The sequence below is a fragment of the Pseudorca crassidens genome, chromosome 10 (assembly GCF_039906515.1).
Source record: "Pseudorca crassidens isolate mPseCra1 chromosome 10, mPseCra1.hap1, whole genome shotgun sequence".
Lineage (NCBI taxonomy): Eukaryota > Metazoa > Chordata > Mammalia > Artiodactyla > Delphinidae > Pseudorca > Pseudorca crassidens.
The window spans coordinates 16515641-16537785 of NC_090305.1; the positions used below are offsets into that span (position 1 = coordinate 16515641).

At 39.5% G+C, this 22145-nt stretch overlaps 1 protein-coding gene across 5 annotated transcripts in view; it reads left to right on the forward strand.

Moving 5' to 3' along the window:
* The window catches only part of CDKAL1 (CDK5 regulatory subunit associated protein 1 like 1), a 650929-nt gene that overhangs the window by 511226 nt on the left and 117558 nt on the right, over positions 1-22145 (forward strand). For all 5 annotated transcript variants that reach the window (XM_067752107.1, XM_067752108.1, XM_067752105.1 and 2 more), the window contains one exon: positions 8047-8109. In XM_067752107.1, coding sequence (XP_067608208.1) covers positions 8047-8109 — 63 coding nt within the window. The remainder of the gene's footprint in view (positions 1-8046; positions 8110-22145) is intronic.

A 22145-nucleotide genomic window follows, 5' to 3' on the forward strand; every position in this document is an offset into this window, starting at 1 on the left:
GACCAGTGTGAGGTGGCACCTCATTGTAATTCTGATTTGCGTTTTTCTGATAATTAGCACCACATCTCTCTTCTTAGCACCATACACTTAATGTCTGACTTCTTTCAGATTAACTCTCCAAATGTCACTGTATTCAAAACTGAACTCCCTGCCCCCTCACCTCACCACTCAAACCTGCTTGTCAGTCTAGATTCCTTATCTCAGTGCAGGGTACCTCTCTCCCCTCAGCTGTCTGCGTCAGAAATCTTGGAGTCATCCTCTGCTCTCCCCTGTGGTGTACTCCTGTCTAACCAAGTGCCGCCTGTCCTGCCTCTTGGCACTTTCTCACGCCCTTCCCACCTACTCCCCTTGCCCCTCGCTGCCTTTGGGATGGTGTCATTTCTGCAGAACCACTGGACCCTCTTCTCGCAGTCTTCAGCCTCTAGCCTTGCTCCCATGCTCCATCTCTAACAGCATAACAAAACTCTTTCTGCAGCTCAAATCTGATCATTGTGTGCTCTAATCATTTAGCCATTTCTTTGATTCAACAAAGCTACGTCTTTCTTCTCTGCCTCAGCATTCCTATACTCGACCTACTTTCTTACAGTATAAATGGCATAATCTATCTATAGACTCAGTTCTTTTCTTTCTGCTTTTATCAAAAGCTGACCTCCCCAGTACACCGTACTATTTTCCCTCTTCAACCAAATGCTGTCCCATTTCAGACTGAGTTTAATGGGGTCCGCGTTGCCCACACGCTGACTAGGGGAACCTGCCTCTGCAGGAAGCGTAATAGAAGATCCCAGAGCTGCCTCAGCCTCCGACCACGTCCTTGGGAGCCACGGCCTGCACTCACCTCTGCAGGCTTCCTGGCTACTTCATTTCTTACCCCTGACCTCAGTGTCTCTTACTGCTTTGCTTAGTCCTTAGTCCTCACTGTGATTCTCCCAGTTCCTAGTTCTTCACCAACAACCCTTTGGATTCTCAGTCTTTGTTATTATCTTGCAACTCTTGGCTGTTTCCACCCTTTTGCCTCAGGATACGGTTCCTGAGGTGGAATGCGTGTCCTTTCCGTGTCATGTAGTAACTGACCAGTCCTTGATCCCTAGCCGTTATTACCTGGAACTTTGACTCCAGCCTCTTGGGATGTATTTAGAGCCACAGTCTCCTAGTCCCCACGGCACCATCATTGCCCCTGCGTGACACACAGGTCAGCTATTCAGAACCTGATCGTCCAATTGGTGAGCTTCCTGGGCTCCTTATTCTCTCATTCTTACTTCGCTGCTGTGACTCGCCACTTAATCGGTTAACCGCTTCTTAGGCTCTCTGCCCGAAAGGGAGCAGGAAAAAATAAGTGTGTTGAAACTCTCCTTTCTTAGCATATCATTTATACTTTAAAAAAACAAAAACAAAAAGAACAACTTATTTTAGTGGTTGCCCTAGAATCTGCAATATACATTTACAACTAGTCCAAGTAAAAGAAATCCACTTTTACATAGGATGATAAAACTTCACAGGTAGTATGAATACCTTGTAATAACAAAATAACCCTAATGCCTTCCTCCCATCCCTTGTATCATTGCTGTAATGTATTTCACATATACTTACGCATACATAATCAAATACATTGTTGCTATTATTATTTTATCTGTTATCTATTAGATCAATTAAGAATAAGAAAAATAAAAGTTATTTCCCTTTCACTTATTCCTTCCTCAGTGCTCTTGCTTTCTTTATGTAGATTCAGATTTCTGGTATATATTGTTTTCTTTTCTCTAAAGAACTCCTTTTAACATTTCTTGCAAGGCAGGTCTACTGGCAGCAAATTGCCTCAGTTTGTCTGAAAAAGTCTTCATTGTTCCTTCATTTTTGAGAGATAATTTTGCAGGGTACAGAGTTCTAGGTTGGTGGATTTTTTGTTTTCTCTCAACACTTCAAATATTTCACTCCACTCTCTCCTTGCCTTCATGGTTTCTACGGAGAAGTTAAATGGAACTCTTACCTTTGTTGTCTATAGGTAATGTGTTTTTCCCCCTCTGGCTTCTTTCAGGATTTTTTTCTTTATCTTTGATTTACTGTAATTTGAAAACGATATGCCAAGGTGTAGTTTTCTTGGCATGTGTCCTGCTTGGTGTTCACTGAGCTTCCTGGATTTGTGGTTTGGTATCTGACCTTAGTTTGGGGAAATTCTCAGTCATTCTTGTTTCAAATATTTCTTCTTTTCTTTTCTCTCTTTCTTCTCCTCCTGGTCATTCCATAACCACATATGTCACACCTTTTTTAGTTATCCCACAGCCTTTGGATATTCTGTTCTCTTTTCTTTCAGTCTTTGTTCTCTGCTTTGTAGTTTTTGAGGATTCTAGCGATATATCATCCTCTAGCTCAGAGATTCCTTCCTCAGCTATGTTCAGTCTATTAATAAACCCATAAAGCCATTCTTCATTTCTGTTACATTATTTTTGATCTCTAACATTTCTTTTGGTTCTTTCTTAGGATTTCCATCTCTCTGCTTATATTGTCCATTTGTTCTTGCTGTCTGCTTTATCCATTAGAGCCCTTAGTGTATTAATCAGAATTGTTTTTGATAATTCTAACATTTCTGTCATGTCTGGTTGTGATTTTTGCTCTATCTCTTCAAATTGTGGGTGTTTTTTGCCTTTGGCATACCTTGTGATTTTTTATTGATAGTCGGATGTGATGTACTGCTTAAAAGGAACTGCCTTTAGTAATGTGGCAAGATGTGAGAGGTGGGGAAATATTCTACATTCCTATGATTACATGTCAGTCTTTTAGTTAGCCTAGACCTCTGGACTGTGCACTTCTCGGTGTTTTTCTCTCCTCTTAGGTGGGATAGGATGGCTAGGTGGGCTGGAGTTGGGTATTCCATTCTCCAGGTCAGTTAGGCTCTGGTAATAATACCCTAGCAGGTTCAGTTTTGATTAGCTAGTTTCTCCTGAGGGCAGACCTTGTTAAAAACAGAGTGCACTGGTGTATTTCAAAATGGTTCCTTTTCCCTCTCCTTCTGCTGGAAGCCCAAGGGGATTTTCTCTGATATTTACTGTGGGAACCTCATTGAGCTTCTGCTAGTAAATCTCACAACATCGTGAGGGCCCCTACTGCTGAATCCCATTGGAGTCCTTAGCTCTTAGAGTTGTTAGCACCGGGCCTCCAACAATCCAGCAATTATAGTTCCAGTTTTCCTGCCCCAGCATTGGTTCCCACAGGGATTCTCTCTGCCCTGGGAAGCTGCGTTCCCGGTGATTGCCTGTTGGTCTCTCCAGTTGCAGGGGGGTGGAGGGGGGCAGGTGGGGGAGGGCAGTAGTTTTCCCTGAGTTTCTGGTTTTTCAGTCTTTTCAGCTTATTACTTGTGAGGACAGAGTGGTAATTTCCAAGTTCCTTACGTGCGGAACCAGAAATCAGAAGTCAGTACAATGAAACTCAAACTTGCTCTTTTGTCTCCTTACCACAAAGTATGATGAGGATTTGATGAAACATTTATATTTTATTATAATATACCTTAAGCACATCGAACTCTCTGAAAGCTTGTAGGTTTTATCATTTTTGAAAATCCATATGTAGAAATGACATTCGTAGCATTATTACAGTTTTACCTTATAATCACACTATTTTCTTTGAGAAAACTTTAATCTACAAGTAGCGAATGGGCACAGAAAACAATTAGTTTGAGGAACCAGGAGAAGTTAAATTGGTGGATACTGTTAAAACTCAGTTGATTGTGTAACTTCATGTTCAAAATACAGGTTCTCATCACATGTGGAATGTCTTTCAGATCCGAGCTCTTTTGTTACCTTTGATAAAAATTGAAATAATTACATCATCTGGAAATCTGAACTGTTAAAAATCCTCCTTTGGGGCCTTTAAATTTGTCTGGTTTTGTCTGAAAGGGAGTGTAAACATGGATCTAAAAGGGGTTCATCAGTGTTTTCTGTCCTTGCAGAGTGAAATTCACAATTCCTATGGGCGGGAGATGCCTATAGGATAGAGATCTTCAGGTGTTCAGCTTGTCAGAAATGTAGAAACTTTACCAAATTTACATACTGCCTCATCTTTTAAACCCAGCTGCAACCCACAGAGACTGCAGGACTCAGCATGTAGTTACTTTTTACCATCCTCTCATCTCTGTGGCCAGGACCTTGAGATTAATGACAAGGTGGACTTGAAGACACCTCGTACTGTTCGCGGGGAGATGTTTGCCATATTCACTGTACTTTGGCCACCCTCATTCCAAGTTCATCACACAACTTGTTTGACACGTTTACTTTTTGAACACTTGGAGAATTAACAGGTGGTTGCATGACTGAGATGTTTATTTTAACAGGCGAAAAAGTGGGAGGTAATTTAGACACACACTATGATGCAATAGGAAACTACCTAACTGTTCCATTTTTGGCTCAGCTTTTCCTTTCAGTTAAAACTGCTGACAGCAAGGCTCAACAGGTCTTGTAGCTTCGTATTGTTAACATTGTCTGCACGTGAGGAACTGGCTCACTAGCAGTAATGACCGTGCTTTAGTTACTCGTACACAAAACCTTCTCCTTGGCTTTAGTGCTAGAACGTAGTAAGGGTCTCTTCTCAGAGTTTCTGCCATCCGCAGTTACGTTGTGAATACAGAAGGCTCTAAAAGCCCTACATCTATCTCAACATGCTCTAGAAAACAACTTGTAACATTCTCTGTCTGAATATAGAATGCCCAGAAGGCAAAATCCTACAAACAAGACAGCAAGACAGCTAATTCTTATTTTCCTTGTTGTGTTCATCCTGGTGTGTCAGGATATCCATTAGGGTTGATTCTTGAGCTGTCTTCATTCAGTGAGCAGAAGAAACAAGGAATTTTACTGGACCGTTAGTTGTTCGTTTGATTTGGGGGTCAAGGGACTATTGCCAGAAGTGGCCATGGTCAGAGATAGAGATTCTAGGTGAGAGATGGCTGACTTTTTCCATAAAGGGCCGGATAGTAAATACTTTAGGATTTATGGACTATAGGGTCTCTGTTGCAACCACTCAACTTCTGCTCTTGTAGCGTGAAAGCAGCCATAGATAATACATAAGAAAATGAGAGTGGCTGTGTTTCAATACAGTTTCATTTACAAAAATGGGCAATAGGCTGGATTGGCCCAGGGGCTATCGTTTGTCAATCCCTATTCTGGATCCCAGAAGATACAGTTCTGGGCTATATGACTCTGACCTCACAGGAAGAATAGCAATGGTGTTCCGTTAACTGGACTAGTAACATATAACCTTCAGTATTCACAGCCAAGACTTTACTTCAGTTGTATATAATACATTTGTTGTCAGAAAAAAAGGGCATCCTTTCCTCACTGTCTTCTTTTGGGGCTTAGTCTGAATAGTGTTATTTGCTTTTTATTTATACCCTACTTTCTTCCCAAAATAATAGAAGGTATATTTAGATTTTAGCTATCGAAATAAAGATATAAACTCCAAACCCACATAAAAAGGTCACATAAAAGAACCTCTGAGTGCTCCTTATCCACCTGCCAACTCAAGCTGGTAACTCAACCACTTTAGGGGCTCACTGGTCCTTGGGGCGCCTCCTAGGTTGGATACTGATATGCTGCCTGTTTTATCTTCTCAAGCATAATTTCCTTTCTGAAAATAAAATTTCCCCAGTGTTTTATATTGTCTCTTACCAAAGGAAGTGTTAATATCCGTCATTTTTCTTCTGATTGAAGTATAAGCCAAGAACTGTTAGACCAACTAAGTGGGTGTGTGGAAAGGAAAGAGAAAATTATAAGCTAATGAAAACTTTGGCGGGCAAGTGACCTGTTCAGAACAGATTCCAGGGCTCATAGAGCCAGGGGACTGTTTCCAAACTGTTATAGATGCATCTCTGCTCTCTAGAGAAAAGGAGTGTTAGATTACTTTCGAGCCCAGTGGTCAGAAGCACAGCTCAGAGCTGGACAGAGGAGGTAGGAATTTTAGCTGAGCTGCAGGGAGAGATGACTGTTAGTGGGTGTCAGAATGTGGAAACAGGCCAAGTGAGTTGAAGGACTGCTAACTGGAATTGTGGCTCCAAAGACAGTTCTGAAGTAGGGAACTAATCTTTGGGAAAACTGTGAGTGTATACAAATGACTCTAACACAAGGTCCTAATTCATATCGGCTCTGACTGCCGAGCCAAGTAGCTGCCCAAGGTCATATAGAACCTATGCCGGGGATCTGCCTAGACCTGTGGCGTAGGGGAGGTGTGACAGATGTGCTCATGAGGAGGCTGGAGTTTAAAGAAGGAAACACTTCCCTAGGAAACATGGGTACCAGGCAAGCATTAACAACATCAGAGTAGAACCTGGAACAAGATGGGGGCAGCATTAAGGACAAACAGGCCACTCTCATGACAGAATTTTAAGACGCGGTAGTGGGCTAACTCTATGATGTATAAAAAATAAATGCAAGAAATAAATTCTATCTTTTTTTTTTTTTTTTTGCGGTACGCGGGCCCCTCACTGTCGCGGAGCACAGGCTCCGGACGCGCAGGCCCAGCGGCCGTGGCTCACGGGCCCAGCCACTCCGTAGCACACGGGATCCCCCCAGACCGGGGCACGAACCCGCGTCCCCTGCACCGGCAGGCAGACTCCCAACCACTGCACCACCAGGGAAGCCCAAGAAATAAATTCTATAATCAACAGCTGGGATGATGTTCAGTATCTGTTTTTAAAATATCTATTTTCTAAATTTAAAAATGTTCTCACCTTTATAAACGAAAAAGAGAAATTAAGAATTTCCAACCTAAGCCACAATCCCTTCTTCTCTTTCACTCTTCATGAGAGGACACACCGGTCTAGTGTTTGGGGGAGGGGGCAGCTTGACAGTGTCTGTCAAGGTAATAAACATGCATTCCACTTGATCCTGCAACCTGACTTCCATAATTTATCTTTTTTTAAAAAAATACACACACTAAAGCTGGCAAAGATGTTTGTGCAAAGATTATCATTATATTTATAAACTGAAATGCATTTCAGGAAAGAAGTTCAGATTTCAGAAGTTTTTGGATTTCATAACTCTGTCTAAGGGATTGCAGAGCTGGATATATAAGCATTTAAGTTTGGCAAGGGTAAATTGTGAAGAGGAAAAAAGTAAATTTCAGAACAGTGTACACGGAATGATTCCTTTTCTTTGGAAGTAATAGTAATCAATTGTGTGTGAAGATATATGCACAGAAGGTCTGGAACCATCCACAGAATTGCTCATGGTGGCTGTGGTGGGGTGGACAGATCACAGTGGATTAGTAAACAAGCTGGTTCTTATAGTCGACTCTCATAGGAGAACCGCACACTTCTCCATTGTCACAGACACTGAGGAACAGGAAGTGGAGAAGCCCGGCTTCTTCTAATGATGACAACATCATTGGAAGTGAAGAGAGGCTTCTCTGTTCATAACTGTGGATGAGACTTACATGTCATCATTACCGATGCAATAGTTTTATGCCTAACTCAGGTATATTCATTTATTCATTAGTTTAGCAAATATTTGTTGAGGGCCTACTGTGTGTGAGACACCATATATATAACAGTGCCACATATACATATCTGTGTCACTATATAGCAGTGACAGAGCAAAGATAGCCTCACAGCTGCAGACTCCAGCAGACAGACCCAGGCTGTGCCCAGGAAGCCTGAAGTAGGCATATTGCTTGTTTAAATGGATGCGTGCTAGTGCCTAACTCAGAGTAACTGAAGTTGGTGTTGCAATGAAATTGAAAGTGTCCTAAATATGTTTTTCTTTCTTTTCATAGTTTCTTCTTCATTTTAGTCTCTGAATTATGCATTCATTATAAATAGAGTTTTAATTATGGAACCTTCTAGAAGGAGGTTGCCTGACTGGTCTGTGACAGTGATCCACATAGCCATCAAGTGGCATTGGTTTCTGGTTATATCCATTTGTCCCAGGTTGACAGTGTAACCCCTCAGCTTGCACAAAGGAGGAACCTCTAAGTAAACAATGTTGTAAAGCAGATACATACAGACAGACAGATACACGCGTGTATATTTTTGCCATCAGCGTACTCACATGTTTGTGTTTTCTTCCACAGAAAAAGCAAAGAACAAAAGATCTCTCTCAAGTATTTCATTCTTACAATCCATATGATCACAAGGTAAGAGAAGAATGTTATTCGTGTTCCTGGGTAGTAGAAGTCCTTCTGAATGTATAGCACACTTTTCACCAATATATAGTGGTTTTGAACTAGTTACCAATTACATTTATATTTCAGTTTTAATTTTTTAACTCTTTATCTCTTGTAAAGAAAAGAGAAGATCTGTATTTCTGAACTAAAATAATTCTATTTTATGCATATTAAAATCTAGTTACATATCATCACTGAAATCTCAAAGACTGTGAAAAGACAGATTTGGGGGTGTTTTTTGATTGGTGGGTTTTTTCTTTCCAAACAGTGTAGTAGACGAACCTGGCTTTGGAATTGGTAGAGACAGTTGAAATATTATCTGCCAACTGTTGATTCTCCATTGCTTCTGACAGAAACTTATGTTTCTAAATAAAAATCCTAACAAAAAGCAGTGCCGAGAATCATAACTGAAATATTCACTCCCGAGAGTTTTGCTACACAGGAGACCGAGTAGTGTAATGACCCCTGCATCCCCATCCCATAGTTTCATAGACCCATGTCCAGTCTTGTTTCATTTATACCCACACTCTCCACTTCCTATATTTGAAGAATTCTCAAACATCTCTTCATTTATAAGTATTTCACCATATATTTGTAAAAGATAAGTTCTCTTTAAAAAAAAAAAAACATAACTTTTAAAGAAAACGCTCAACACCACATCTTCATGGGGAGGGAATACATTAAAGTATTCTGAGACTTGTACAAAACTTCTATATCATATAAGGTTCCAGTAAATCTGTTAATTCGAGGTGATTTCAGAAGCAAACAAAACATTCGCACAGTTGAAATGCTAATATAAACTTAAATCTTTATCTATGAATCTACAAGGAGACATGTGGTAAGGATTTTTTAACTAGCCAAAATAAGTAGTGTGAAAAGTACTCTCCTCATTTGAGAATACAGAAATGTCTGGATTCAGGAGGAAAAAATTGTGCCAGTTGTTCATAGAAGTTGAAGGAATTTGCATCGCTTCTAGTGTTTCTGTAGTGAACAGTTGACTTAAGCATCAGAAATTTGTCAGAAGAGGTGTTTATATTCCACGTGACCGCGGCGATACACAAGACTAAAAATTTTATCATTTCAAGTTACATTTTTCAAGTTAAATCAGTCACTTTGCAGAATATGGCAATTTGTTTGGAAGCGATCGAGCGAGCCAGGCGTGTCTGACAACGCAGGCGCAAGGTGCAGGCTGATAAGTAGTACAAGAGCAAAAGGAATGAGATCGGCCAGATTTCTGGTGGGGAAGTTGCATTTTTTTTTTTAGACGATGCCACTTAATAAACATAAATGCAACAGTGGCTGAAGTTAACATTTAACAACAGCAACAACAAGAGGCTATGACAAATCAGAGGTTTTGCCTGACTTGTCTAAATTTTGCCCACTTCGAACATTTTTTTAATTCACAGTTAAGGGAAATTCCATTATTCTTTTATTAGAACTCTTAATGGAACTTCGCCATTCACAGCTTCTCCCAGCTTCCTCTTCATATCCTTCGTGGCACTGTATCAAAGTCACCTCAGATGATTTTGGCTTCCCTTGTGAAGACTTCATTCCTCTACAAATTAGTCATCAGGCAGTGAGGAATTGAATATAAAATGCTAGATGGAGTTCCTTTTGATCTTTGCTTTCAGATCGGTAATAAATTACTGTGAAGTAGCTGGACTGCTTGATGAGTGGGTTTTGCAGCCCCCAAGGTTCAGCCTGGGGGCGTTCTGTCTTACTCTATACGTGTAGTGAAGGGAAAGGGGAGAGTTTTCCTTCTGGCTCCCGTCCCTTACTGCCTCCTCCGGATTTTCTAAGCTCCAACCAGGCAAGGGTAACCGTGTTACTTTTAACTGTGTCTCTTGTTGGTCAGTTTCCACAAAGACTAGAATCACAGGGATTGAGTCACGTGCACTGTTTTCTCAATATTAGAATGTTCCTTTTTTCCCCATAAATAAAATAATAGAAGGTTGTGGTTCGAGTTACTTTGTCATTTTTAATTACCCAATTATATTCGAACAAATTCGTTCTCTAGGCAGAAAAAACGTTAGTGTAAAACGTTTTGTAAGATGTGGTTAAAGTTGGTTTAAACATCTCATGCTCAATGAGATTTCTGGAGTGATCTTCAGGTTAAATATATACACGTGTCATAAATAAAAGCTTATATAAAGCTTATATAAAATAAAGTATAGGCTGTCTGGGATTTGCTTTAAAAAAGAATCAAAGGAGGAACGTGGGTAGGGCACAGTAAAATAAGGTTGGCCATGTGTTGATGATTATTGAAACTGAATTATTGGTTTGTAGGGGTTCATCATTCTACTCTGTGTATGTTTTTATATGATTGAAGTTTTCCATAGTAAAAATGATGCAAGAAGTAAACTAAACTCTGGTCTGCTCCCGGGAGCGAATGTTGTGATACTCTTCCTCTCCAGCTAAATCTTTTCAATTGTTCATTTTTCCCTTGATGTAAATTTGTACCAAAGAAGGAATACTCAGCATTTCAGTGGGTTCATTATGCTGGGTAAACTCAGAAATGCAACTCCTGTTCTAGAGTTGGCATAATTTCCTGGGGCTTCATCCCAAATTATAGTGGGTCACTTAAATGATAGCCTTGCCTACAAGAAACTGTTAAAACAGTTGTCATTACAAAGGGGCGTTAGTACCACCGTTTTGTTCTCAGTGAGTCAGTTATATTTGCTCTCCTTTCCTTCCCCCCAACCAAGACTGCTCCTGCCTGACCCCAGACACAGGAAAGTCACCAGGTTAAACAAATTTGTTGTTTGAGTGAAGCCAGGTGCATTTCTTAATCATACTGTAAAGCCATTGTTTAGGTTGTAAATGGTCAGTTTGTTTTCCCTTAGGTGCTGTTGCAAAAAGCAAATAAAGCTTAGGGCAAAATGAGCATTCAAAATTAGTCTTAAGAAAAATACCTGAGTTGTTTTTTTAGACTCTAAGACAAATTTTGCTGGAGACTGGACGAATTTCATTTTGGATTGTTATCTCTGGTCCCATGTCCATTTTTTAAAAAATTGTTTTTGGGAGTTCTCATAATACAAACTTACACAGAAAGGCTTGACCAAACCTAATTCCCACTTATCTATCCTAATAAAAGGGAACATTGGTAAAGGGAATCCAAAGCAGCAGGTAATCTGATTGTATTTTGAACATTATATTCTTTCCTCTGTTATTTTAATAAACACATAATAAACATAGCTTGGAATTTCTGAAAACACATACTAACTGCCAGGAAGATTATAGGGATAGAGGTCTTCCACTTCGCAGACAGCCAACCTGGAGTTGAATTTTTCCTTTGGAGAAGTCACAGGTAAGTAGAATAGGCTATAATTAGAACACTTTTATTAAAGGTATGCAAATTAGCATATGCTTTTTATCTTTGGCCTGACGAAAATATTGCCATGCATATAAAAGATGTCTCTCTCTTTCTTATTTCCTTCCTTCCTTACTTCTTTTCTTTCTTGTTAGATTTTATCAGAATTATGTGTTTGGAGAAATCTAGGTTTATTAGCTAAACACAGATGTTTTTTATAATCTGCTATTGTAAAAAGCTACTATAAAATATGAAAATACTTGGAAAGAAAAAAGTACACAGTTCTGTTTAGATCTATAGTGGTTTTTAACATCTGCAAAATTGAATAAGTTCCTATTCCATTATTCTTTTATTAGAACTCTTAATGGAACTTAAGGGGCAGAGATTATTTAAACAAATAATCTATATGAATTAATATATACTTGACCATTAAAAGTGAGTTTTTAACAGGCTGTCACTGTTATAGTTTCTGTATTTTGTGAAGTAGGCTTCTCATTTTCTTTTAGTGACTGTTGTTGTTTTAATAATTTTCTACATTTGTAAAATGTTCTACATTTCGTACATAAATCAATGGACACGTAGAAACATTATTATATGGCTCCTGTGTTGGTGCAATAAACTTTTCTTTGTCTTTTTGGTGACCAATTTTTTTAAATGATTTTTCTACACACATAGACATGTATCACTTGAACTGTAAACAAACTCACCTGTCCAAAAAAACAGCTGCGTGTGAATACACTTGATAAGTTAGCATGTGAATAGATAGAAAATCACTCACTCCGAGGGATTTTATGTAGCAATCTTAGCCGTCAAAAACACAGCCCAGAACCTGAAAGTAAGCCAGCCTAGGCCCAGACTGTCAAAATCATCTAATTCTCTCTCCCCGCCTCATTACTTCTTCAGTTCTCCATACACAAACAGTCCAGTTTTTTGGTTTTTTTTAATAGTTCTAACACACATAGATGCCTGGCTTCTCAAACCACAGTCAACCCTAGCAGCAGTTAAAAAGAGGGTAGTTATTGCTTCAAGAAGTCAGAGCTCCATTAAGCAGTGGCCGCATACAAAGTGAAGGCAAGGACAAGGCCATAAAAACTCTAAGTCATTAACAGAAGGGCTCTAAAAGTGCAGCTGCCCAAGTCTCCTTCATTTGGACCCAAACACCCCTGTAATACATTTTTGTAGTCCCGGAATAAAATAATTGGACCAAAATTATATCAAGAAACAGATGTTTTGTTTAAAAATAGTAGAGATGTGTATAATCTATTTGTACAAACTATTTTATGAATAAATTTCATTTATCTTGAAAACTCTCTTAGGAACAGCTGGTTCTTAATAAGGTTGGGTAAATGAAGTACGTATTACTATAGAGAGTGGTTTAATAAAAGAGAAATAGTGAAAGAATGGTTGAACATGTATTGGTAATTGGGTTAAGGACAGAAAATATGTGGGAGCATAAAAGATGAGAAGAGTAGAATCAGTCTTACCCCAAATTATTCATTCATATAATTAGACACTGTAAAAATATTAAAGCCTTTGAGAATTATTATAAGATATTTTTATCCTAAAGATTACTCTAGGCATAACTTGAGTGAATACTTGTAAGCAGTGAATCAGTACAATGCATTTTTAACTGAAGTATTAAGTGTACAAAAAAAGTTGATATGTATTTCTCTTATCCACCCTTCTAAGACTACCTTAAGAACTGTCGTGAATACAACCACTTGTGGGAATTCATATCTCCTAGTGCACAGTGAGCTATATAATAAAAAATGTAAAATTATATTTTCTGCGGCTTCATTTGGGCAGAAGCCCAATCTATTTCAGAAGTCTTGGGACAGAAAAAGTCTTCAGTTATACAACCCCCTTTCCTCCCTTAAGAGATTAGTAGTCTCTATGACATCAAGTTTCATAAATACATATATCATACCTTAAGCAAAAGGGACAGTTTCGTTTCAGAAAATCATGTATTGATTTACATTTCTCCATTAATCAAATATATCTAGTGATTTAAGATAAAAGTTACTTTATCCAGCTCTTTATGTTTGAAGAATAATGGCCATTTGACTCCATCCTCAGGCAGCTACAATACTGTCAAACCTTCCTCATCCCCTGAGCTTTGAGTAACGTCATGCCGCAGCAGAGTGCTGTGGGTTGCGCTTTAGAGAGGGAGATGCAGACTTGGATTGTTGCCTGCTGGCCCTGTTGAGCTTTGAGCTATCTGCTGTCTGGAAACAGCAAATTCAGTTTTTAATGGATCCAGCCCTCTACGATAGCCAGATTTTCATGGCACATGCAGAGAAAGAGACAAGTTATTGATTTGGCATGTTTTTGCCATGCTTAAAACAGTTCTCTGCAGCACGTTGGCCAAAGCCATTTGTGCACTTACCTCCATTCCCCATCTCTGGCAAAGACTAAAAAATGTCTAAAAAGTAATTTTCGGGATGTTGCTAAGTATCAGGAGCAATTGGATTAGCTTCTAACCGTTTGAGTTCCCTTATTGTCATGTTAACATGTGTCATAGTAAAACCATGCTCGGGTTATGGCCTTGAAACGCAAGGAAGTGAACGCTTCAGTAAATATTAAACCCATTTCATTGGCTCCATGAACTCCACTCTAAAGTCGGTTGAATAACTCAGCCTCAGAACAATGGACATACTGAAAAGCTCTTTTGGTGTAAAATCTGTGCTTCCCTCTCTAGGTGACCATATAATTGTTGCCAAAGAGGCAGATATAGTTCAGCTGCTTCCAGCTTCAGCAATAAGTATCTCTAGCCACGCTTTTGCTTCCTGATGAATGCCAACCTGATCCAAAAGCATTTTCCTCATTTTTAACTTCCCTCAGCTTGCGATTCAAGTTGAGTAACAGGTCATGTTTCCTTGAGCCTAACTTTGACATTGTACCTGTGTATTTTCTTCTTTTCCTTCTAACATGGCATTGTTCTAAAAATCAAACATTATTTTTTTACGTGTTGATTTAATTTACCTTGTTACTGTAAACGCAGGGATAGGTGGTATGGAAGTATGTGTAAATGGCAGAGATTGTGGTGACGTTAAAATGATATATCCAGGGACCCATAGATGTCAGAATTCTGCTCTGGCAGTTACCCTGAGGATTGACGAGGAGACTGGAATCTGATTGGACCATTATTATTATTGTTATATTATCATTATTATTAAACTACTTACAGCACACCCTGTAACTGGTAATATTCTCAAAGCTTTACATATACACATAACTCATTTAATCTGTATACCAACCCAGTAAGTACTGTTATTATCCCCTGTTTTATAGATGAGGAAACTGAGACACAGTTAAGTAACTGCTCAAGGTCACACAGCTAGTAAGTTATAGAGCATTCTAGCTCCAGAGTCCATGCCCATCACCCCTCTGCCATGAGTAGCTGCAAATCTGCTGAGTAAGAGGCTCTGATAAAGGTGGGCTGACAAACACAGCTTAAGTTCAAGGTCAGGGTGGGCCTTCTTACCCTGCCTCTTTCCCTCCAACCCCTAAATCTAAATAGGCAGACTCTATGTAGAAACAGAGGTAGGAGAAGGAATAAGGAGAGAGAAAGGACAGCAACAGTCCGGGGGAAGAGTGTCAAGGATTCCATTGACTGGCCTCCCTGTAAAGCAGACAGTAAAGCAGCCAAGCTTGTGCTGACCACGGCCACCCTCACCTCCACTCTTCCCCTGTCTGATTCATTCACCATCAGCCTGGGGCAAAGGAAACTTGATTTAAGCTGTACATCAGGGCTGCTATCATCAGACACTAACAGATGACTGCTAAACACTGTCGGGCACACTTTTACTCACAGAGCCCTGTTCACCGTGCTCTCCTTTCAGCTCCCCTCTGTGAGGGTGGGAATGGGGCAAGTTCCAGCCAAAGGATGGGAGTTCTTTAGGGCCAAAGCAGCAGGGGATGTCCAAGCCAGGGAAACAGGGCACGCCAGCCTAAAACCCTAGAGCCCAGAGAAAGGTTGAGGAGAATCAACTGAGGTCCAGTGGAGATGGGAAAATGGCAGCAGGGCAGGTTAGAAACTGGTAGACTGCTGTCCTGTTCCATCTATCAGGACGCCAGCTAGCATTTGCAACTTATCTTATGGGCAGGTGGCGTCATGAGGCAAAAGTCAGAAAGTTCCCCAGGTCCTGACTAAATGTCCTATTTAGTAGCATATTCTCCTCCCTCCACCTTCCCGCCCAGCTACTCCCGGGAAATATCAGCAATAGGGGAAAACAAAGTTCATGATCAAATATTTTGCTAACATTCAGTATAAAAGTACTGATAAAAAATTAATCAAAAGAAAATCTAAAAGGCAAGAGAAGCAAAAATAAACAAGTGGGACTACATGAAACTAAAAAGCTTCTGTACCGCAAAGGAAACTATCAACTAAATGAAAAGGCAACCTAGCAAATGGAAGAAAATATTCGCAAATCATATATCTGGTAAGAGCTTAATATCCAAAATATGTAAAGAATTCATACAACTCAATAGCAAAAAAACCCCACAAACAATCCAATTAAAAAGTGGGCAGAGGATCAGAATAGACATTTTACCAAAGAAGATATACAGATGACCAACAGGCGCCTGAAAAGGTGCTCAGCATCGCTAATCATCAGGGAACTGCAGATCAAAACCGCAGTGAGATATCACCTCACACCTGTCAGAATGGCTGTTATCAAAAAGTCAAGCAATAAGTGTTGGCGAGGATCTGCAGAAAAGGGGACCCTTGTGCGCTATTGCTGGCCACGCCTCTGTGGAAAACAGTATGGCAGTTCCTCAAAAAATTAAAAACAACTACCAAATGATCCAACAATTCCACTTCTGGGTATTTATCCAAAGAAAATAAAAACACTAACTCAACAAGATGTATACACCCCCATTGTTCATTGCAGCATTATTTATGATAGTCAAGACATGGAAACGACCTAAGTGTTCATCGACAGATGAATGGATAAGGAAAATGAGGTGTGTGTATATACACACACACAATGGAATGTTATTTAGCCATAAAAGGGAGTCTTGCTATTTGCAGCAACATGAATGGACCTTGAGGGTATTATGCTAAGTGAAATAAGTCAGGCACAGAAAGACAAATACCGTATGATCTCACTTAAATGTGGACTCTAAAACAAAACAAAACAAACTTACAGATTAAAAAAAAAAATCAGATTGATGGTTTCCAGAGGCAGGCTGAGACAGGTGGGAGAAATGGGTGAAGGGAGTCAAAAGGTGCAAACTTCCAGTTATAAAATAAGTCGTGGAGATCAATGTACAGCATGGCAGCTATAGTTAATAATATTGTGTATTTGAAAGTCGCCGAGAGAGTAAATCTTAAAAGTTCTCATTAAAAGAAGAAAGTTTTGTATATATGCTGACATGTTAACTGGGCCCATTGTGATCGTTTTGTAGTGTAGACAAATATTGAATCCTTATGTTGTACACCTGAAACTAACATAATGTATTTCAATTATACCTCAATTTAAAAATAAATAAAAAAGAAAATCTACATAGAAATGGCAGTTACTATATTTTAAATTATTTATCAGGCCTAAAAGTATCTCAGTTTCTACTGTCATTGATTGTATACCTGCCTCTACGAAATTCACTAGCATAAGGGAGAAATCAGCAGAGGAAGGAAGAGGAACTGCATTGCACCGAGAGCCAGAGTGTGTGCATGTACCACTCATCCCCGGGCTGCTTGCCTCTGACTGCTCCAGCAGTCACCCCCATGCTGGCCCTCGAACATCAGTCTTTGTATGCAGTTAAAACATATCACCAGTCTCTTTCCTTCTTGATACGTACCTGCCCCAAACCTTTTTTCTATGTCTCACCACCAGTGGGCGCTACCACTTACCAACCTTTCCCAACAACACACTTAGCTAGCACACCCTCCGCTTGATATGTTAGGCCTGTTGCATGTTGGGTTGCCAGTTAACAAATGAAAATGCAGGACACCCCGTTACATTGAACTTCAGATAAACAGTGAGGGGTTTTTTGGTTTGTTTGTTTTTGTTTTTTAGTATAAGTATGTCCCATGCAATATATGGGACTTATTTATACTAAAAATTTATTCATTTATCAAAAAAAATTTATTTATCTGAAATTCATATGTAAGTGGGTGTGTTGTTTTTATCTGGCAACCCCAGCTGCATGTACATTACACTTTTCACTTCAGCAAATTGAGATAGATGAAAGGGAAAAGAATATCCAACATGGAATGAAATAAAAAATGATTTTAAAACCTCCGCTGTATATAATGTGAAGGTTATGAGCAAGTTTCTTCCTACTCCTGACACCATCGTTGTATAATGTGCGTGGCCTCCCTGTCAAAGGCTGACACCAATGTCAGACATAGTTTTTCAAACATTCACAATTTTAATTAAGAAGATAAAGCAAGTTACTCATTTAACTTTTGTTCTCTAAAATGTTATGACCATGTTTTATCCTGGGAAACCTGTTTGGAAAATTGCTTGGAAGACACAAAGAGAAGCTAAATTAAAAAGTGCCTGTACCGGGCTTCCCTGGTGGCGCAGTGGTTGACAGTCCGCCTGCCGATGCAGGGGACACGGGTTCGTGCCCCGGTCCAGGAGGATCCCACATTTCGCGGAGCGGGCCCGTGAGCCATGGCCGCTGAGCCTGCACGTCCGGAGCCTGTGAGAGGCCCGCGTACCGCATAAAAAAAAAAAAAAAAAAGTGCCCGTACCTTATTTTCAAGGAAGAATTTTCAACACCCCCCGAAAAAGTACACTTTGTTTCTCAGCAATACATTTTATCGTAAAATATGTTAATGACTTCTTTGTAGCTGAAGTTATTTTTATTGAGATGCACTAAAAAGCATTAATGCCGGTGATGCTTAAAGCAAGTAGTGCAGGCATCCACTAGCGAAATGAGGATGCTATTACTGATTTTTTTCGTCTCTAGCTCTGCTGCTCAAGTTTTCAGATGGTTGAAAATCCTTTGATTGGTGCAGTGTGGGTTGATGCTGTTTGCAGAGTTGGCTCCCCAGGCCTGGCCTCTGTCTTCCTCAGCACATTATTAACAGCGGCTAAAGGCCCCAGTCTTGTACCACTCTCCCATGATCACCAGCCTTCGATACAGATTCTGACTTGCACAATTTCCAGAATTCTCTTGACAAAGAATAGTGAAATGAAAATATTTCCATGGGCCAATAATTCATTCTGTGCAAGGTTAGGAAGACATAATTACAGTTAGCATCTATGATGCTTTTCTAATGTATACATTAACACTCTTCTCTTGAAGTTAGAAAGCTAGAGGCTTTTGGTACCTGGAAGAAAATAAGGTAAACAGCTTTTTTTAATGATTGTTAATATTTTCCATTATTCAACACTGTACCTTTGGGTGCTCTTCAGATGTCCAGAGGTATTTTAAATGCACGTGTCAAATAAAAATAAAAGTTTTAAAAGCTCGAGTTCTTTATAATTTAGCTCTATCGTTATACGGCACACACATGGGTAAGAAAGGAGAATATTCCACTTTTAATTACTGTGAAGTATAATAATCCAGCATATACTCATACAACAGAAATCTCTCATTCAATTTAGGCCTTTTTTTTTGGAGGGGGGTAATTTTAAAGCTGCTTTTTTGTCTGTATTCCTCACTCTTTATTTCTTATCAGCACTTTCTTTTTCTAATTTAATTTTTTTTTACAGGTTTCTTTTTTTATTGATTAAAATTTAATACATATTAGATGAATAAGTTCACACGATTTTCCTTGACAGTGGCTATTATCCTCATGTTATGTAGGATGCAATGGGCGCATTAACCATGACCTTCTTTACCCGAGAACAAATAACCATACTTAAGAAGCCAAAATTTCTGGCTTTAAAAACATGTATTCTTGTTGTAAAGATAATGGAACATTTTTTTAAACAAACTAAAAAAAGAAATCACTTATAAATCCAGCTCTCCATCCCCAGCCCCCAGTACAATAATAGCCTTGGTCTTTTGTCTTCCTCTCCAGATCCTGGTGTCTAGGTCCTGCTCTTTCCCAGTTGTGGTTTATATTCCACTGCTACACAAGCAGTTTTCTAAGTCTGTAGATGGTGGAAGACTCAAGGAGGTTTTTTCTCTACAGCTTTATCAGCACTGATGAAATACTGGCAGGGAGAAGAGATGGGAGCTTCAACTCTTTCTGATTTAATTTTAAACGATGTAGTTAACGTTTTACGTTTGCCTCCCTCCCTGTACCTCTGGGGCTGTGTGCTTCCTTTCCATTGTTTTTCACTTTGTCTTTCTCCCTATCCATTCTTTGTGCTCATGTTTCCTTACTATGCCACATACTTTTACATCTCTCCACCCAATTTCTCAGATGGTTTTGCTTTTTACCCTCTAGTATGTTCCTGCTTGGAGTGTATGGGGTGTAATTCTTGGGATCTTCAACCCGGTGGCATATTCTGGAACTTACTTCCTTTCCCCTGGAGACAGTAACACAGAAAATCAACACTGGGTCCGTCCATTCTCCCTTCTCAAACCAGGGAGCTCATGTAATCCCACTGCCCACCTCTTGTACACGTAAAGAAAAGTCTCTCTTGTCCTTTTGAATTCTTACTCATCTTTCATGACCCAGCTTAAGTTTACCTTCTTTGCATCCTTTCTGATGCTCACAGAAAATTGTTGTCGTGCTATCACTATGACATGCATATGTCTGTATTATTTTGAGTTGTCATGCTCTTAGAATTCAGTGCCATTCAACAATCATGAGTTTTTTCCTAAGGGGCAGGCATAAATGCTTATAACCCAATAGGGCAATAGAGGGGTTGGCAGCAAACATTGCATTGTAATTATTTTGCTCTGTTACATATGTATTGTTGATACAACTGTTTTCTCCTGTTACACTGAGGATGTCTACAGGACAAAGATCATATCTCACTTGTCTTCTTTTCCCCTCTCCAGGGGAAGACCCTGAATGGTGGACTAGAATTTAATGTGTTGTATATATGAAGTGTGTTTCGTTCTTCTTTTGCTCTACATACCATAACTGTACAAAGCACTTACCCATTATTATCCCACAGCAAATACAAGGTGAAAACTCAGCCTTTTAATTCCCAGTTTGGTGCTCTGTCCATGTCACTACACAATCGGAATGTTCCAGTAGTAATGACCACAGCTGTGGGAGGATGCGCTGAGTTTGTTCTTGGTTTTTAATTGTAAAATAGGTAATACACGCACTTGAAACCATGCTCAAAGAAAGTGTCCCTCCTAACACTATCCTACAGATCCCTGTTCCCTCCAGAGGCAATCACTGTTTTTGGTTTTGTGTATATGCTTCTAGAGTTGTTTTCTGCATGTAGAAACACATACCTTCCTATGTGTCTTTATGTAGATACATGCCCTTTTTAATTCAGATGCTAACATACTACAAATTCTTCTCTTTTTCACTTTACAGTGTATCTTGGAGATAATTTCAATCAGTACATAAAGAGCTCCTTGTTCCTTTTTTTTTTTAATGGATCTTTATTGGAGTATAGTTGCTTCACAATACTGTTAGCTTCTGTTGTACAACAGAGCGAATCAGCCATATGCCTACACATGTCCCCATATCCCCTCCCTCTTGAACCTCTCTCCCATCCTCCCTATCCCATCCCTCTAGGTCATCACCAAGCACCGAGCAGATCTCCCTGTGCTATGCTGCTGCTTCCCACCAGCCAACTATTTTACATTCGGTAGTGTATATACATCAATGCTACTCTCACTTCGCCCCAGCTTCGCCCTCCCACCCCATGTCCTCAAGTCCATTTTCTGTGTCTGCCTCTTCATTCCTGCCCTGCAACTAGGTTCGTCAGCACCATTTTTTTTCTTAGATTCCATATATATGCGTTAGCATACGATATTTATGTTTCTCTTTCTGACTTATTTCACTCGGTATGACAGACTCTAGGTCCATCCACCTCACTACAAATAACTCAATTTCGTTTCTTTTCATGACTGAGTAATATTCCATTGTATATATGTGCCACATCTTCTTTATCCATTCATCTGTCAATGGACATTTGGGTTGGTTCCAAGTCCTGGCTATTGTAGATAGTGCTGCAGTGAACATTGTGGTACATGACTCTTTCTGAATTACGGTTTTTTCCAGGTATATGCCCAGCAGTGGGATTGCTGGGTCATATGGTAGTTCTATTTTTAGTTTTTTAAGGAACCTCCATATTGTTTTCCATAGTGGTTGGATCAATTTACATTCCCACCAACAGTGCAGGAGGGTTCCCTTTTTACCACACCCTTTCCAGCATTTATTGTTTCTAGATTTTTTGATAATGGCCATTCTGACCAGCATGAGGTGATACCTCATTGTAGTTTCGATTTTCATCTCTCTAATAATTAGTGATGTTGAGCATCTTTTCACGTGCCTCTTGGCCATCTGTGTGTCTTCCTTGGTGAAATGTCTGTTTAGGTCTTCTGCCCATTTTTTTAAGTGGATTGTTTGTTTTTTTGATATTTAGCTCCATGAGCTGTTTGTATATTTTGGAGATTAATCCTTTGTCTGTTGTTTCATTTGCAAATATTTTCTGCCATTCTGAGGATTGTCTTTTTGTCTTGTTTATGGTTTCCTTTGCTGTGCAAAAGCTTTTAAGTTTAATTAAGTACCATTTGTTTATTTTTGTTTTTATTTCTGTTACTCTAGGAGGTGGGTCAAAAAAGATCTTGCTGTGGTTTATGTCAAAGAGTGTTTTTC